General features: G+C 37.5%; 1 protein-coding gene across 3 annotated transcripts in view; it reads right to left on the reverse strand.

The window, feature by feature from the left end:
• The window catches only part of kcnip4a (potassium voltage-gated channel interacting protein 4a), a 127,684-nt gene that overhangs the window by 100,489 nt on the left and 10,465 nt on the right, over positions 1-16,730 (reverse strand). Inside the window, exons 1-2 of one of the 3 annotated variants that reach the window (XM_072376356.1) lie at positions 11,278-11,616; positions 10,496-10,647 (exon numbers count right to left, since the gene is read on the reverse strand). The exons of 1 other annotated variant lie outside the window; for it this stretch is intronic. In XM_072376356.1, the coding sequence (XP_072232457.1) occupies positions 10,496-10,634 (139 nt within the window). In that variant the 5' untranslated portion in view covers positions 10,635-10,647; positions 11,278-11,616. Of the gene's footprint in view, positions 1-10,495; positions 10,651-11,277; positions 11,617-16,730 lie in introns of those variants that run through there. One more of the 3 variants, XM_072376355.1, reaches the window with a different exon arrangement.

Raw genomic sequence — 16,730 nt, forward strand, 5'->3', positions numbered from 1 at the left:
GGACTTCCTTTGAACCTTTTAACACTTGGGACACAACACTATAATCTGCAAAAAGCTATTTACTGAATGACTACTTTCGAGATGAGAAAAATAAAACAACTTAGTCACTACCATGGGAATGGTCAAATTACACCCACCACCAATACAGAACAAATTATCATTAACACTGTAATTACTGGGAGGCCATCATCTTTGAAATTCATCAGTGAAAATGGATTGCCAGTTAGAACTACAAGGAAATGTTTCAATGTATGGTGGGCTAATGTTCTCCAGCGACAAGCGCTGCCTGTTGATGGAAAAGAAACCATATGTTTGTGATCCACAATATCCAACTATTCAGCACTGTTTTAATGAATTTTCATCGATGGATGATGCTCTAAATCTTATCAATCCAAATCATCTAATTTATTATTCAACAAACATTTTAATCTTTTAAAGATTCTGACCACCTTGCATCCATCGCAGACCTGTTACTCTATAATCCGAGTTTAATGAGGAAATATTATTACTCCATAATAGGCGCTGTAAAATAAAGTAGGTTCCACAATGTCAACCACACAGCAAGAACTCATAAAAGGCCATTTATTCTGGTGAGCAGCGCTGTTAGTGTTAAGCTCGAGCCAACTGTCAAAACAAAGTGTATATTGTGCCATGCTAAAAAGCTCTGCAGGCCAGCTGAGAGCCATCTCTTTTCCATGACCTCATTTTGTTTGGTTTCTTGCAGGGGACCTGGTGTGGTTTGTTGACCTAATTTCTATTGGGTGAGAATTTCCCAACATACTGACATGCAGAAACTACAACAGTTACTTAACAAGGATGTGCTGTGTCGAATGGGAGCACCAGATGGGGCTGGTGCCAATAACCATGCAGCAAATATAGAGATTGCCCTTAATGTGTTGCTGATATTCTCAACCCTGTTCCATGTGAAAGGGAGAAAAACCAAGAGACGTTACATTAGAATCATTTTCTGCATTGGGAAAATAGCACCATAGGACTCATAAGACATCAATTCCCCATAATTCAAGCAACAAAGGGACCTTCAGAATAGCGCAACAAAGGAGCAGTGGTTTCAAAAGAAAATCTTTTCTTTGTCAAATCAAATTATATCTTTTGTCTAACGTGCTCAGTATTATCTGAAAAGTTTAACAATGTGCTTCAATGTTCATAATGCTGCCAAAACAAAATTAGCCAATTATTTGGCTAATTTTGATCCTACAAATGTGCTTCTCATTTCAAATTGTTAAATTTGTTAAATTTTTATTTTATTCAAAAATAGCCCAAAGAAGCATAACATTTTCATTCATTTGTTAATTTTCCATACAGTTTCATTCTGTACAGGGTCAAAGGGGTCGCTGGAGCCCATCACAGCTGCCATGGAGCGACAGGCAGGGTACAACCTGGACAGGTCACCAGTCCATCACAGGGCCACACAGCGACAAACAACACACAATTGTGCATATTCATTGTAAGGTCAGTTTAGAATCACCATTTAACCTTTAGTCATATGTTTCGGTTGGTGGAAGGAAGTTTGCAAACAATGTAAAATTGTAAAAAAAAAGTATGTTTTACTTTTACTGATATTTCCAATTATATGATTATGTCAACTGCTCAGGTTTTTAAGTGTTTTCATGATATGTACCAAATCAGTGAATGATTAACATTGAGTTCAGATGATGAAATCCCAAATTTGATTACAATTTCATACTAGGAAAAAAAAAACTAAATATGATCTGAGGCAATTCCTTCTGTGCATCCTGCACATCCCTCACTCACTTTTCATGTTAAAGATAAAAACAGACTCCTAAGAGCTAATAGATAGATTGATAATATATATATATATATATATAAATAAATGAACTAAAAAGCTACAAAACCACACTTTCCAAAATCTGATTGATGAATAAATAAAGTATGAATGCCAGCTTTTAGTGTGACCATTCCTCTATCCAACCCCATTCTTACATTTAGTCCCATTGTGTGAAACAGACTGTATGTTCCTAAAAAATTATTACTTCTGTCTTTTTTCTTACAGCTTTAGCTGCGTACTTTCCATCACGCTTGTTCAGGTTTAACAGAACATCTTTAGCAGACTCACTGTCACTGACTTCTGTTTGTGTCCCAGAGGACCAGGTTTTCATTCTTGTGCAGCCTGCCAGCTTTGCACAGTAAAATCTTTACTTTCTTTTGATGTGTAGGACAGAACTTCCCCCTTGAGCAATCTGTCTCTGTCTTTTTTGTCTCCTACTAATTACCCCTTTCTAATCTGCTTCACTGTCTCATACATCTTTCGTTAAGACTTCTATTCTCCATCCTGTACGATGCATCTGCTCTCACATGCTCTAGGATGCAGTGGTCAACAAAGACTGAGGTTTCTTCTACTTCCACCCATCAAACTCTGCTTACTGGTCTCACAGGTTCAGCTGGAAGGTACTGACACTTAAATTAAGCTCTAAATGGGTCAACTTTAGGAGTATTTAAACAACAAAAGCATTATAATACCACAGATAGCAAGAATCCCTCTCTAAAAGCAACCCTGAATGGGAGGAGTATTTTATCCTGGCAGTAGCAACCTTCCATTTTGCATTTTATGCTTGCTATGTCTCTCAGCAAAGACCTTTCCATTAGGTGCACTGTTTTCTGTTTTGTTTTTTTTAGTGTAACGCCCAGATTACAGGACAGTGTAGAGGCGCAATTTTTAAAAAGGCTGAATGCCCCATCCTCAATTCTAAGTCAGGGTCGCATTATCTGACCACAGTATAATTAGCTTTCACTCTGTTTTATTGAGAATAAAATAAATAAAATCAAATTGAGAACCAAATTTTTTTTTGGCATTACATTGCTTTTAGATGCTTTCATAATACTCATCCACCCAACTATTCTGTTTGATGTTACAACATTGTTTCCAGAAACAATATATTTTTTTAAGTTACAGCTAAGAAACCGCAAAATCTAGAAGTTGTGCAATCTGAAATGATGAACAATTTGCACGGTGCATGTCCAAATTGCACTTTGATGCTTCCACAAGTAGCTCAGTTTGTTTCAGTTTCTTCCTAAGATTACAGCTTTTTGCGTCTTGCACCTATAGTGCAGGCATTGTCACTAATATGGAACATGTGATGCATATCATGGTAAAGATACAGCTTGAGACTTAAACTACTGTTTCAAAACACATTGCGATGGAATGTCCTGAGCTATAATGAAGCGATGGAATCCTTCTATGCCAGACAATAAAAGCATCGGAAATTGGCAGGCGTTTTCCAAAAGTACTCGCAGGCCATTGGATGGAGTAATAAGCAAACTTTTACCAATCAAATAAACAAAGCATGACAAAGCCAGTCAGTAAATGGTAGCCACGAGTGTCATCACCAACATCTGCATGTGTCATGGTGAGTTCAAAACTGGATGCAGCTGCACACACAAACGAGGCAAACTGATCTTTGGGAAAGATCATCCACTCATATGCAGAAATATTATTATAAATGTTTTTACATGCTCTCTTAAGCCTGGTACTGAACCAGAACCTGCTGCTTGGCTGGTACTTGACAAAAGCACGGGAGATAAATTAGACCATGAGAGGGACAGGTGTGTGCCAACTGATACAGACACGCAAGTCATTTCTGCCCTGTAGCGCCAAAGGCTTACGAAGTTTCACTGCACTGGAGGACCTATTTATAGAGGGCCCAGGCTACCGCGAGAATACAACCAGTTGACTGAAGTAGGTTACCGGCAAATGACTGCATCACCGGTGCAGACATAGAGAGAAAGGAGGACGGGTGGCCAGGTTAAGGGTAAGTTATGCAGAAGCAGCTGTTGATTAATGACATCAACTTTATACCAACTTTCAAGGAGTAATATTGCCATTTATAGCTACATTTGAAACCTCCTTGTCTCAAAAGGTTTCTCTCTGCTCTATTTTGTAAAGAACAATGTTTTTGAAAGATCATTAGTTATTGGGTCAGTTTTAGTGTTTCTTTGTGTTTTTAAAGGTATATTGCACTTGTATATTTGGCTGCAACGCAATTGTGATTTGAAGAAGGTGGGGATATAGAATGATGGATGGATAAGTGGTTGAATTTGAGGCAGGTGTGCTGACACAGGGAAACGTCTAAAACATGCCTGGCAGTGGCCAATATAAACCTCTGTATCAATGTTATCCTTAGACATAATTAATAAGCAATATGTAATATATTTATATGGCTCTGGCTTACATTTCTGGATTTGGCAGTGGATTGTGTTGAGGAAAAAAAGTGTTTTAAAAATACTATCCGTCTGGATGCAGTCGTTCCCTTCCTTAGCCTTTAAACACTTCCTAAACTTCTTCAATTTTACCACAATATTATACACTTATTGATTTGCTTATTCATCTATTCAAGTCCAGAATTAGGTGTTTTTCTGGATTCAAAGAATGTTGACAATGTTATTAGCCGATCCTCGTCTCCGTCCTTATTTTTGAGTCCAGGCCACTTTCATAATTTTACCATTACAATTTTTAATATATTTTTGTTGATGGACTATTTCATGTTTTATCTATATTGTACTATATGTGTTATTATGAATGTCATCACAAGTCTAGCAGCAAAACAAAGTGAAAACTAAACTTGAACCTGCAGATGTTGAAGGACCCAATATCAATTTTGCATTAAGAAATTACTTTACTTGTACTGGTCGTAGACTCGCTGATGTAGTTTGGCACATAGTGGTGAGCCATGACTCATTATTGGTTGGACAGACTAACTCTTTTGTGGATACTCATTTTATCCCATATCCCGACACCCCTTACTTGCCACCAATTAATCTGCATTTTGTGCAATTTTCAGTAAATCGTTTATTTTACTAGTTCTCTGTCACTCTCCTTGCTTCTTTCTTAACTTTCTTAGGTTGATGCTTGACGCATTTTTCAAACACAATGAAGTTGGTCAATTACCACAATAAAACTTCCCAACTTTTCTGGAAACAAAGTATATACCTACGTGAATCTCAAGCCATTTTCACACAAGAACACCAGAGACTTTCTGGAGAGAGTGCAGCCGAGTTGCTCTGAGCTTTTCCCCCAGCTGCTCTTCAACCATGTGCTTTGAGGCAGAGAGAGATGCACTTTCACAGCTGGAAATTGGAAGGAGCGAGCGCATCTGTCAAGAGCGCACAGGATGCAGGATTTGATGCAGATATCACAGTATGGGAATCACTGTGTTTTCATTTCAACGGGTTGAAAAATAGAAGATGAGGTGTTGTTTTGAAGTAAATAATAATCTGAAGTAAAAAGTAAAAAGCAACCCAAAGGTCAGCAGAAAAGAGGTTAGAGCAGCAACTCTTACCAGTAAGCCATTGGCTCACTCACACACATCGAGTAAATGCTGCAGAAGATTTGCTACCAAGGACAATGTCCCATTTGCTGAACTTCAGGAGATTTTACTCATAAGCCAGGTGGAAAACATCTGTAAGAAATAAGGAGCAAATGCAGTGGATATTTGAGTTCTCACATGTCATACCTCTAGGACATCTCTAGACCATTTAAGGGCTCCAGAGTACATACAAAAATTGCTGCATTTAGTAAAAATATGTAAAGGGAGTTGAATAATTAGGCTGCAAGAAAGTCAGAGGAATCTGAATGTTTTATCAGCATCAGGGAGTTCTTACTGGGCAGCATTATGGGAAATGTAGCATGCAGTGTTTTTCATAGGGAGAAGATCGAAATATGTTATGATTTGCAACAGAAATGAAGGTATTTGTAATGAAATACCTGATAAGATTTGCACAACTGGTGGAATACTCCTTTATTGGATAAATTGATTAGGAAACCAAAACAGCGATAACAATACTCATAGTAATCAGTATCCTTCTGAGTAATAACTGACCATTATGCAGTTCCAATCTATAAACAACTTAACTCCTGTTGTAAATGATGACAAAGGTGTTACCAAGTTTCTTTAAATTGACTAACACACACTCACAAGGGTTCACTCTAGGAGATGACACAACCAAGTTTGTGGAAATTCACCTGCATGTGGCAAGAAATGCATCTTTAATGATGTGTACAGGTAGCTCCTCGTATAGCTTTGACAAAAAGACCCGGATTGGTTACAGCTGGGACCAGTGAGCAGTCATCTGTTGAAACTACTGACAGTTTGTTCGATCCAACTGACAGGACAGAGTGAGAGAGTTATTGTCTGTCAGCAGGCCACTTTAAGGTGTTATACAAACAACATGGTTTGCTGAGGTTGCCTATTCTCTGACTAATCCCTGGCTGCTGGCTGCTAATCCCCATTTATCAACAAAGGGGTGCAGGTCAGGGCCAAGACTGAAAGAATGGCAGGCGCACTGTTGTGTGACATAGTGGAAATCACATGGGCTTTAGCTGGGTGATATTTAAGCCATATAAAGAATTATTGAGAAAAGTATCAACAGTATCATGCCCACAGAAGCAAATACCTTCTGTGATATTAAAGGCCACATAAGATTGTAAACATATTCTATGCACTAACAAATATTAACAATTCAGATAAAAATACAGCTACACTGTTGCAAAAGGATAATATAAACCACTATCCAAATAAATACATGTTCACCTGCTACAGTACAAGCAGCTTTGCAAGGATATGTAAAACTATAAGTATGCAGAGACTGCATTGCATCTTCAAGCCCATTTGTTGTAACAGCATGTAGCATTTTCTGTGGGGCTGTGAAGTACATACTACTAGGACTAAGACTAATGTCAGGAAAAGGTATTCCTTTTGGATCCTTTTCATTCTTTTCCCAGCTACCATTTTCACAACATATGAATCAAACGAATGACAACGGGACAGGTCTGCATCTCTGCCAGCTAGCAGTCCCGAGGCAATTGCTCTTTTTCTCCTTCAATCCGAATTGAGAGGCTGCACGCTGCCTCAGCTTTCCCTCTAATCCATCATTGCCTTTTCCTATTTCCACCTTGGTTCTACAGACTCCTGCACTTGTGAACAAGTGGGAAAAACAGATAAAACAGGAGAGTGAGTTGCTTCACTGTGGGTAGATAGTTGGTTCAAGACAAGACTTTTAGGGATTTCTCAATCAAGAAAATCTGCCACCTGTCTGTGAACATAAGACTCATCAAGGACATACACTCCTCAAGTCTCCAACAAGTTCTCAATAATAAAGCATTTCATCTGTCATATATTTCCATATCTAATCATATCAAATATATTTTAAGCAATGCATCTTATCACAGTGTTTAACTGCTAGCAGTGGCATCATAATGGGAGCAAATTCTCAGATGAGTTTCAAATTAGTGAGAAGAAGCTATGGGATTTGGATGTGACAATAACAGGAAAGGTGGCAATTTATCTTAAAAGTACTGGGGGAGTACGGACTTTCTCATGAGGAATCATTACCTTTGAAGTGTCAAAAGCAAATAGTAAATCAATTTGGCCATTTCTGTGTTCTCTTAAGGACTTGACCCTGAGATGCGGTTTCAAGGTGAATGGATTCTGCTGCTCATAGCTACAGAAAGTACTACAGCATATATGGGATGCACTAAATAAAAGAAGAAGCTGGGGAACAGCATATGTCCACGTTTCATGTCTAAGGTTATATTGATCTGTACCCCACTGGCCAAAGTGTGTAAAAGGTATACCAGCTAAAATAAAAAATAAACAAGATGGAAATAATGTTAAAGCGAAACAGAGATTTGTTTAAGCTGACAAAGACCAAACAAGAAACTGATCAAATGGCATTTTACTATGTGGTCACTTCAACATAGAAGCATTTGATACTTGTGCTATAGATCAAAGCTGATATGCTAGTCCAGCATCATTATTCAAATTCTCCAATTATTGTATTTAAATTTTGTGTTGGGCCACTATAAGAAAGGAGCTGCATCTTTGCTACAGTGCATTCAGAGCAACTGAATTACTGGTGCAGTGCAGAGATTCAGAGAATTTATGACAGTATCACTACCCGACTGTTGGAAGGAGTGTGATGTTTTTGAGGCGAGTTCTATCCAGCAGATTTGGTGAATTGAATGATTTTGTACAGTGTTGGTATTTATATTGTGTCCTTGCTCATATATAACAGTAAAATAGATACACACAGACAAACACATATTTGATTAAAAAAAAACCTGCTAAACAACTTCAGCATAATGCAATGAGAATCCATATTTGTTACCCTTAAAACAGTACATACTCTGCCTTGTTTTTGTTTTTTTTTATGCCAGTGTTGCTGCAGCAAATTGCAGACATGCGCAACAATTAATCGGTGTTATGCCAACTAAATTATGTGACTTACTTTATATGCCACACATTAAAACTGTGCATCCAGTAAACCTGTTCATCATATTAGTCTTCAATTTAGTCTGTGGCTTGCTGCCCTCTCCTGGTAGATAAGTTAAGGTGCAATGATGGGTTTCTACCAAATTTTCTCTTTCATACAAATTCACAGCAAAAACCAAGTAAGCAATGAAATGTCCTGCTGCTACCCAACTTAAAGTCACACATGATATAAAGACAGATAAGGACAGTTTTTGTGAAATGACAAGGTCCACTATGTTGAGTAAAACATTTGATTGCAATACATTACAAAAACAGGTAACTTTAGAATAAAGACAAAAAGCAAGCTGGAAACCTTTTTCAGATATAAACTACTAGCATCATTTCCCACTGTGTTAAAAAAAACCTCGTCATAAAGACAGCAGAGTTTGGAGAAATAATCTCTCCCGGCAGGCATCTGTCACAGGGGCACAACATGGGGCTTGTATATTTCCAGACCCACCCGTTTTATTGAGCGTACTCATTTTCTGGAGACTGCTCCCACATCCAGAGGGTACTACTGCCACCTGGCAGGTTCATAGTGTCATCATCCGCATGCTGTGAAGTTATTTTGGACAACTCATTATTGTAAGACACCACTTAATGAGATGACACAATTGAAATACATTAACGAGAGGAGGTGGGAAATTGTTGCGCTTACAAGAATCAAACGAATAAAAAATTTTCTTTTACAGTCGATAATGAATATAGAAAGGAATTAAAATCAAATTAATTCCATTTGATGATTTATTATAAAAAAATAAATAATAAAAAATGGCATCAGTCTTTGTGCACTATAACCGTCACTTTATCTGTCAACTACCTGCAACGAAAACCTAAGATCGCCCAGAAATGCAGCCTGTTTTCGATAAGAAAGGGCAGTGGAAAGTATGAAAGTCTAATCCTGATGTGGCCGACAGAAACACCTGGGCCCTGTCGCAGCTCCAGCTGCGGTTACTAGCCTCAATGTTAATCTAGGGCTAGATTCAGATCACAACTGCGCAGGTGCATACACACAAATGGAGACACACAGAGGGATATACACAGCAAACGCAAGACACACAACAAGAAAGAAAAAATCTACAATTTTTCTAGTTATGTGATATAGAAATTACACCTGCCCTGTTGACATTAACCAAATCAGTACTATAAATAGAGGTGAACATTTATGTTTCTTTTCTTATTCATGATAAAAACAGTAGTTATGAATGCTCTCTGCTGCAAAATGCTGCAGATGCTTTTTAGGAATCCCTACAATGATATTCACGACGAGGTAAAAGCATGCTAAATCATATTCAAGCACAACATATTTATCTTGACAGTTGACCACCAATACCAGAATGGGAGAGTATCCTTTAACTATTTAGAGGTCCATATTATATGGGAATGTGCAACATGCCACTGACATATCACAGAACTCTAAAGAAGAGTAATGAATCAACAATAACAAGAGAGATGAGGACAGACAATAGAACTCCCTACATTTCAATCTTGCCAAATTATTCAGCTTCATGGTTGAAGAAATGGCCTTATTTCTCTGTAAAAAAAAAAAAAAAATGCTCTGTAAGATCTTTGCCAAAGGCAGACTTGTATTTCTCAGCGTTTTACTGGCTGTTGTGAATATATAACATGAGATGGAATCAATACTGATCAAGTTTCAAATGGACTTAATTCACATGAGGTGTCAACTGCGACTTATGGTGCAGTCAGGTCTCATATTTCATTCAAGTATAATCTAATTCTAGTGTTCTTTTAAGGTTGAAGACAGATTGATCAATACCACACAGATATAATTCATAATTCAAATGGTGTTGACAGCTAAGCAGTTTTTGGACACTCAGTTTTAGGATCCTTTTGCCATTTCTTTTTTTTTTTTTTAAAGCTAAAATTAAGGTTAGTGGTCCACTCACAGTGTACTTCTAATTTTCCTTTTGATGTATCTGAAAGAGATATTCTTATATCCTAGTTTTCTTAACTTTTTAAAATTTTGAGTGATGTAACTCCATGTTTTTGGATGACATAAAATCAGCCTTTTATGAGTTGGCATTTTGTAAATACTATAGATGGATAAGTCTATTTTAGGACAGTCAAGCCGAATCACCCCTGGCATGTTGATGTCAAAGACAGGTTTTTGAAATAGGCCTTTTCATATGTAAATATGTTGATATTTTACCAGTTGTTTGTCTACATGGATAAAAATGCGGCTTTTGTACCTTTGGGGTTCGGGGAGGCCCAGGTGACGATGCGCCGCACCAGGCAGCAGTTGAGGAGGACTTTCTTGGAAAAGCCATGGTCTTTACGGATGTGCTGCAGGTCCTCCTTCCACTGGCCACGCTTTGTTGGTGTACACATGGTTGGAAGCTCACTGCTGTTTGTACCAAAAATACCAAAAATTTAGTCAATTCTCAGGGAGAATTCCAAAAGTATACCCAAACAAGACGAGTAACCACAACTGATTGCATATTGAAGACAAGAGCCTAAAAAGTCAGAGCTTCAACTACTGTAGTGTGCAAAACAAAGCTTCACAAGTCAAGTTATTATACGCTGGAACAAATGTTCATTTGCATTATTTTTTTGCCCCCAGTAATGCCCAGACATAATGATCCGCAAGATGTGCCCCTTTTTTAACCAGAAGATTCTCATCATGCATCCTGAGCTTTTCTTTTTTGTAAGAAGGAAAGATATCAGATTTGTCAATAAACCAGAACAAACTGCTAATTTTCTTCAGACAGTAACAAGCATAAGTTTCAAACATTACTGAATAAAACATGACCAAATGATACCCTGCCCACGACAGGACTATGACTACAATCATCCTGCAGGTCTTATTTCAACACCAGAAGTTTCACACATCAACACATCATAGATCAATCAACTGCTCTGACTGCAGAGCTTTTGATCTCTTTTCCAGGATCAGAAATGTGAAACATTCAAAGCACAGAAATCCATTGCACCATCTAACTGCCATCAACTGTTCCTTTGGGCATCAGCTTACCTTGAGACTAAAACACGATGTGCGTGCTCTCGCTGCTTCCTCAGTCTGCAAGTGATCCTCAGGTTTCACACAAGCACTTTCCTTTTACTGAGCTGATCAACAGAGTGTAACGGGGATAGGAGGAGGAGGAGAAGGAGGAGGAGGAAGAGAGCAAGAGCTGCTCTGTGAAGCGGAGCCAGAGATTCAAGAGAGAGAGACTTAATAGAAGACACTGTGGCTTCTGTTTTAAGTTAGAAGACCATGCATGTTTGCTCTATTCATGCATCAGAGACAAGAGTCAGAGTTGGCTGCGATGACAGGAGTCCCTTGATGATCCTCTTTGAGCTTCTTGAAAGACATAAAAGTCATAAAAGCACACAAACTTTACACCAAAACTCCCTCCAACAGATCATCGTCACAAAAACCCTCAAACTTTTACTAATGATTATTAAATTATGTTAAAAACCTTCAAGCTAAAACCTGTTACTGAATATCTTGTCAAATTAAAAGTGTAGCTTGCTTCATTTTTTAATTGACAGTTTCTTATTTTAGCTGAAAAAATATCTATTTAAATATTAAATAAATCAAAAGGTCTATTTTATTAATTGTTTGTATATGACTTGAAATTATAAAAACAGCATGAATTGAAGAGACTTCATAGAACACATTTTGTCAAAGTAGGTTGTTGGTACCTGAATTAGAGAATTATATCTGCTTTACAGTGTATAAAACAATCATTTTCAATTCCTTTTACTGTCCAACAAAAACAGTGTCCAGCACACCTTGAGTTTTTTTGCCAACATGTTTCTACCTCTCAAAAAATGCACAGAAAGATACAATTTGTTTTCCAGTCGGAGAGAAACAATCAGATTAAGAGCACACATGGTTTGATTGAAGTGTTGAGATGAGGCATTTCTATTCTGATTGGACCGGTCATCTAATTAAAATGGGTCATGTAAACACAGCAAGTGATGCTCGCATTTGTGAGGCTGTGCTCCGGCACATAAGCTCTTTGAGCCAAATGCTCATGTTTGTGTGCCAATATACCCTGTTGGGGTAAACACGGTTGAGATGAAGCAAAATCAGGACATCATAACACCAGAAAGTCTGTTTCCAAACTTCCAAAACACATCACATGAATGAATGGATTTATACGGAAATGTTTTGTTATATTACATTTGGTTTGATGTTTTGAAAGATCACTTTGTGGTCAAAAGCTTATTCAAAAAACTAACTCATCACTTTTCACCTGAGTTAGTTCACACCCACTAATGGTTCTGTGATTGTTCAGCCACTAACTATTACCAGTATTAATTTATGAGGTAGTTTGATTAGTGTTCTGTTAAAAGATATCAGATTGGGTTTTCTTCCTACATGGTAGAGGATATTGCTCTGCTTTACCCCTTTGTTAATTGTATTGATAACTGTATTGTATCATTTTCTCAGTTGACATTTTACATTCAGGTCAATTCATAAGCATGTCTAAAGCCAAAAAACTATTGCAGCATATGATAAAGTCAACATATTTGGTGGATGACCACAAGGAGAGAAGTAATGCTGATCACGGATTTACAGTTATCATTGGCCAGAGACAGAAAAAGAATCCTGTATCAGCTTCTCTGCAGAGAGGAGCGAAGGTGAAGAGACAGCTGAAGCGTGGTTAATGCGACTGGATTTTACAACAGTTCATTGCAGTAGATGTAAAAGCACTGGTGTGCAGTAAAACCTTCCCAGTAAAACCAAAGATAGATGGACAATATGTGAAAGTCCGTCCAAAATCCCAGAGCTTAGTGAACAAACCCAACCTGAACTGTGACACAGCCGTGAAGAAGCTAAAAGCTCCACTGCAGACGGACACAACAGGTAAATTAGCCCAAAGCCATTTCATTTCAAAGAGCTAAAAAAAAAAAAGCTATTTTCATCATAATACTGTTGGTACTTTGTTATTTTAAAACAGTGTTGAATTCACACTGTACACAACAACAAAATTAAACAAAATGGACAAAGAAAATCAGAAGCAAAGAAAAATAAACGTATACCTAAACAAAAGGCTTAGAATTAAGCTTGTGATCTGTATTGGCTGATAATTTCACCATCAATAATAAGCTTCTAAAGTGATTGATCATAGAGGCCTCAGTGCTTATGGTATAATAGAACAAAAATAACACATTTTAGGTCTTGTAGCATTGACATAGTGCTAAAGTATCAATTCTCATAAACATCCTTACAATGAAATGCTTCATTAAAAACATATGTGATTGGATGAGGATGGTGCACACGACAACACAGTCAGTATCTCACAGGCTTTATTTAGATCCCTGTTTTTACTACAAAACCGTTAATGTGTTCTAGAAAATGTCAGCAGCTGAATTATTGTCAAAACTACTTTTATTCATGTGTAATCATGCAGTAAATACAAGTTCCTGTGGTCCACCTCTGGTCATTGACTAAATGTTCTTAAGCTTAGATTTAAATAGAAATAAGATTACATTCGGCACTATGGAAATAGATATGGTGAAGGGGACACAGCACTGCTAATTCTAATTGCATCCCCTGAGATGATAAAGACATATTCTGTACCCGAGAAGATGGGGGGGGGAATAAAAAGAACTGGGAATAAAGCCACGCTTTCTCAGCAGGCTGAAACGCCCTGATGACTGAAGCAGGCGAACAGATTGCTTGCTCCATTATGACATATACGCTAATGAATGTATGCATGTATATATAGCGTATTGTGTTGTAACACGTTACATGAGCACATCCTGAGGCTCATCGGAATTCTGACAGAGAGGACTTGACAGCTTAGTCACTAAGACTGAATAATTTATATTAAAGAGTCTATTGATATTCAAGGCTACTGCACAGTGGTATTTCAACGTTGTTCAGTTCAAGTCAACTCCAAGACCAGGTATTATTGTCCCTAAAACCAATGTGAAACTTTTCTTTTACTAAATCCAGGGATGGAAAGCGATGTAATGTCCAAAAGCAAAAAGCAAAATCAGTTTAAAAAGTTGGCAACATTATAAGGTTTGAATGCATTTGAAAAGAGAAAACAAAGCTCTAAGTCAAACATGTAAATGAAAGCACATATACCAGCTTTGTGCCATGAAGTGGCCACTTGGCTCTTTCACTGGATGCCCATGTAGAGTAAACTAAACTCGAGTTTGTTTTATTTACCTCCAACATGCTTAGAGTGAGAAATGATCTGACCCAATATCATCTCTGCCATAATCTACAGCAGCCTGTTTCGGGTTATTGGGAACAGCTTCAAGCTTAAGAAAAAGTGTTTTCTTATGGTTAAGACTAACCCACATTTTCCCAAATACAAATAATAAAACTCTAAATCAGCAAAAGACACCAAGTTAACAACAAATCTTACTGAGGCAATAAGATTAAAGCATTTGCCTGTGGACCACTCATGTTTCCCTATTTTGTTTTGTTTTATTTTGTTGTTGTGTAGGTAAAACTTAAAGTTCCTGCATAACATCAAACGGTTTTTGCTCTGCAATGACACAAATGCAGCATCGTTCGGAGTAGTGTCAGCACTTTCACAGCAGCGTGCTTATTGTGGTGAGCTGTGGTTAGTTTATTCATGCATGAAAATAAGAGCAGTGTGAGTATTATCAGTTACACATAAATATAGCTACAGGAGCTGAGAAATAGCTGTTCATTTTATCTGTATCTATGTGATCATTAGCTTTGTGCTAATTCTTCAGGTTAGGTGTGTTGGAAAAAAAAAAAGGTTAAAAAATAACCTGACTGATGTTGGCTCTGGGTAGGGAACTTTGAAAGATGAATAAACAATAAATTGAATAACAATAATAATAACAGTGGTCTTCCTTTTCAGGCTTTCCAATGATCAGCAATGAAATCATTCAAGATGAATATTCAGAAAAGATCAATGACCGATGGAGCACATTTGAAAATGCAAAAAATCTCCTAGTTTTCCAAGAGAACTGCAGTGAAGTGCAGTGGAGAGCAGGTCTGCAGCTCACCTTGTCAGAATGCAGATAAAATGAAGAGGGGGGGGCCACAAGATCAGAGGAGAGACACAAACACAGGAAACAAGTTATCTGAAAGCTGTATCAATATGAACAGAATTGCCTCATTTCACATCTTGCTAGACAGAAATAGTCAATATACTTTTGTTTCATTTATTCAGAAGGAGCGGAAAATCTGAAAGACAGTGGCAACTCGTCTTATTAATAACTGGGACGGCATTTGCATAGCAACAAAAAACAATTTATGACTGCAGAACAAGTCAAGAGTGCTCTGCCCGACGCACACATACACAGCTCTTTGATTCTTCTTTTCCTTCCCCGATTTCAGACCTGAACTGCTATGCTGTGATGAATTTAAAAAGAGATTTATGTTCCTTGGGTAACAAATGGTTTTACCGCTTTGTATCAAGAGGATGCTGTGCATGAAGGAAAAAAAAAAAAGAAAATATAACATAAACATCATGTCAACAAAGCTACACTGCTGCTGCAGGAGGCCACATATAAAAACACTTACTTAAAACTTTAAAGAACTGCATAGTTGGGAGAATTTGTGGCTGCCTCAGCTTGTGCCTTTGCATTGAAATTAATGACCCAATCAAAATGGGCAACACAATGAAATGTTCACATTCCAAACTATACTGAATACTAAAGTGCATACTACTAAATTTAACTGGATTAAACTGATTGTTCTGTTTTTTCCTCGATTTCCGTGAAATACTTAATAAAAAAATGAATCTGTTTTTACTTAAGCTGTTCTAAATATTGTTGAGTACATCATAACCAACTGAAATAAAGGAGAATACTGAAAATATGCATAATAGAGTCGTATTCAGCGCAGTCAGATTTAGAACCAGTCAAACAGCAATGTGACTCCCAGAGCTTCAAACACCCTCATATCTACTGTCCCCTTAAGAGGATCTGGGACTCTCAAGCCCCTCAGTTTTGCTTAACGAAGCTAAATGAATATTAACAACCTTGCTCTAACTGACGGCACCCACACATTCAAGTCAACAGGGTCCATTTGAACCAAGCCCTGCATTTCCATAAAACCTTGTAAGGATAATGCAAAGCCTATTACAGAAGCCATTACCCACAGCAAAGGAAGCTGCTTCCCAGCAGCATCAGCAATATAACATTGAGCCAAAATGAAAGAGCTCAGCTTCGTTATCTTCTTGCATTTTGCCCACCAAATTACACTGGAGTTCATTACTTGCATTAACTATTCATAGTTATATGAATGATCAGGGTAATTAGCTGAGTGAAGTGTGCGATTTGTCCTTTGTAAAATAAAACATTTATATTTACCCGACATGTAAATCTGAAGCTACATGGAAACTTACCCATTTTAATCATGTTGAGATGATATAAACTGTCATGAGATGAAAAGTGGGTTGAATACAGATAAAAGCAGTTGTGTTTTGTTGCTACATTCTTCCTATTAATAGAAGAAAACCTTTGTAGGTAAGAGCCTTG

The sequence above is a fragment of the Leuresthes tenuis genome, unplaced genomic scaffold (assembly GCF_036924035.1).
Source record: "Leuresthes tenuis unplaced genomic scaffold, fLeuTen1.0.hap1 SCAF_22, whole genome shotgun sequence".
Lineage (NCBI taxonomy): Eukaryota > Metazoa > Chordata > Actinopteri > Atheriniformes > Atherinopsidae > Leuresthes > Leuresthes tenuis.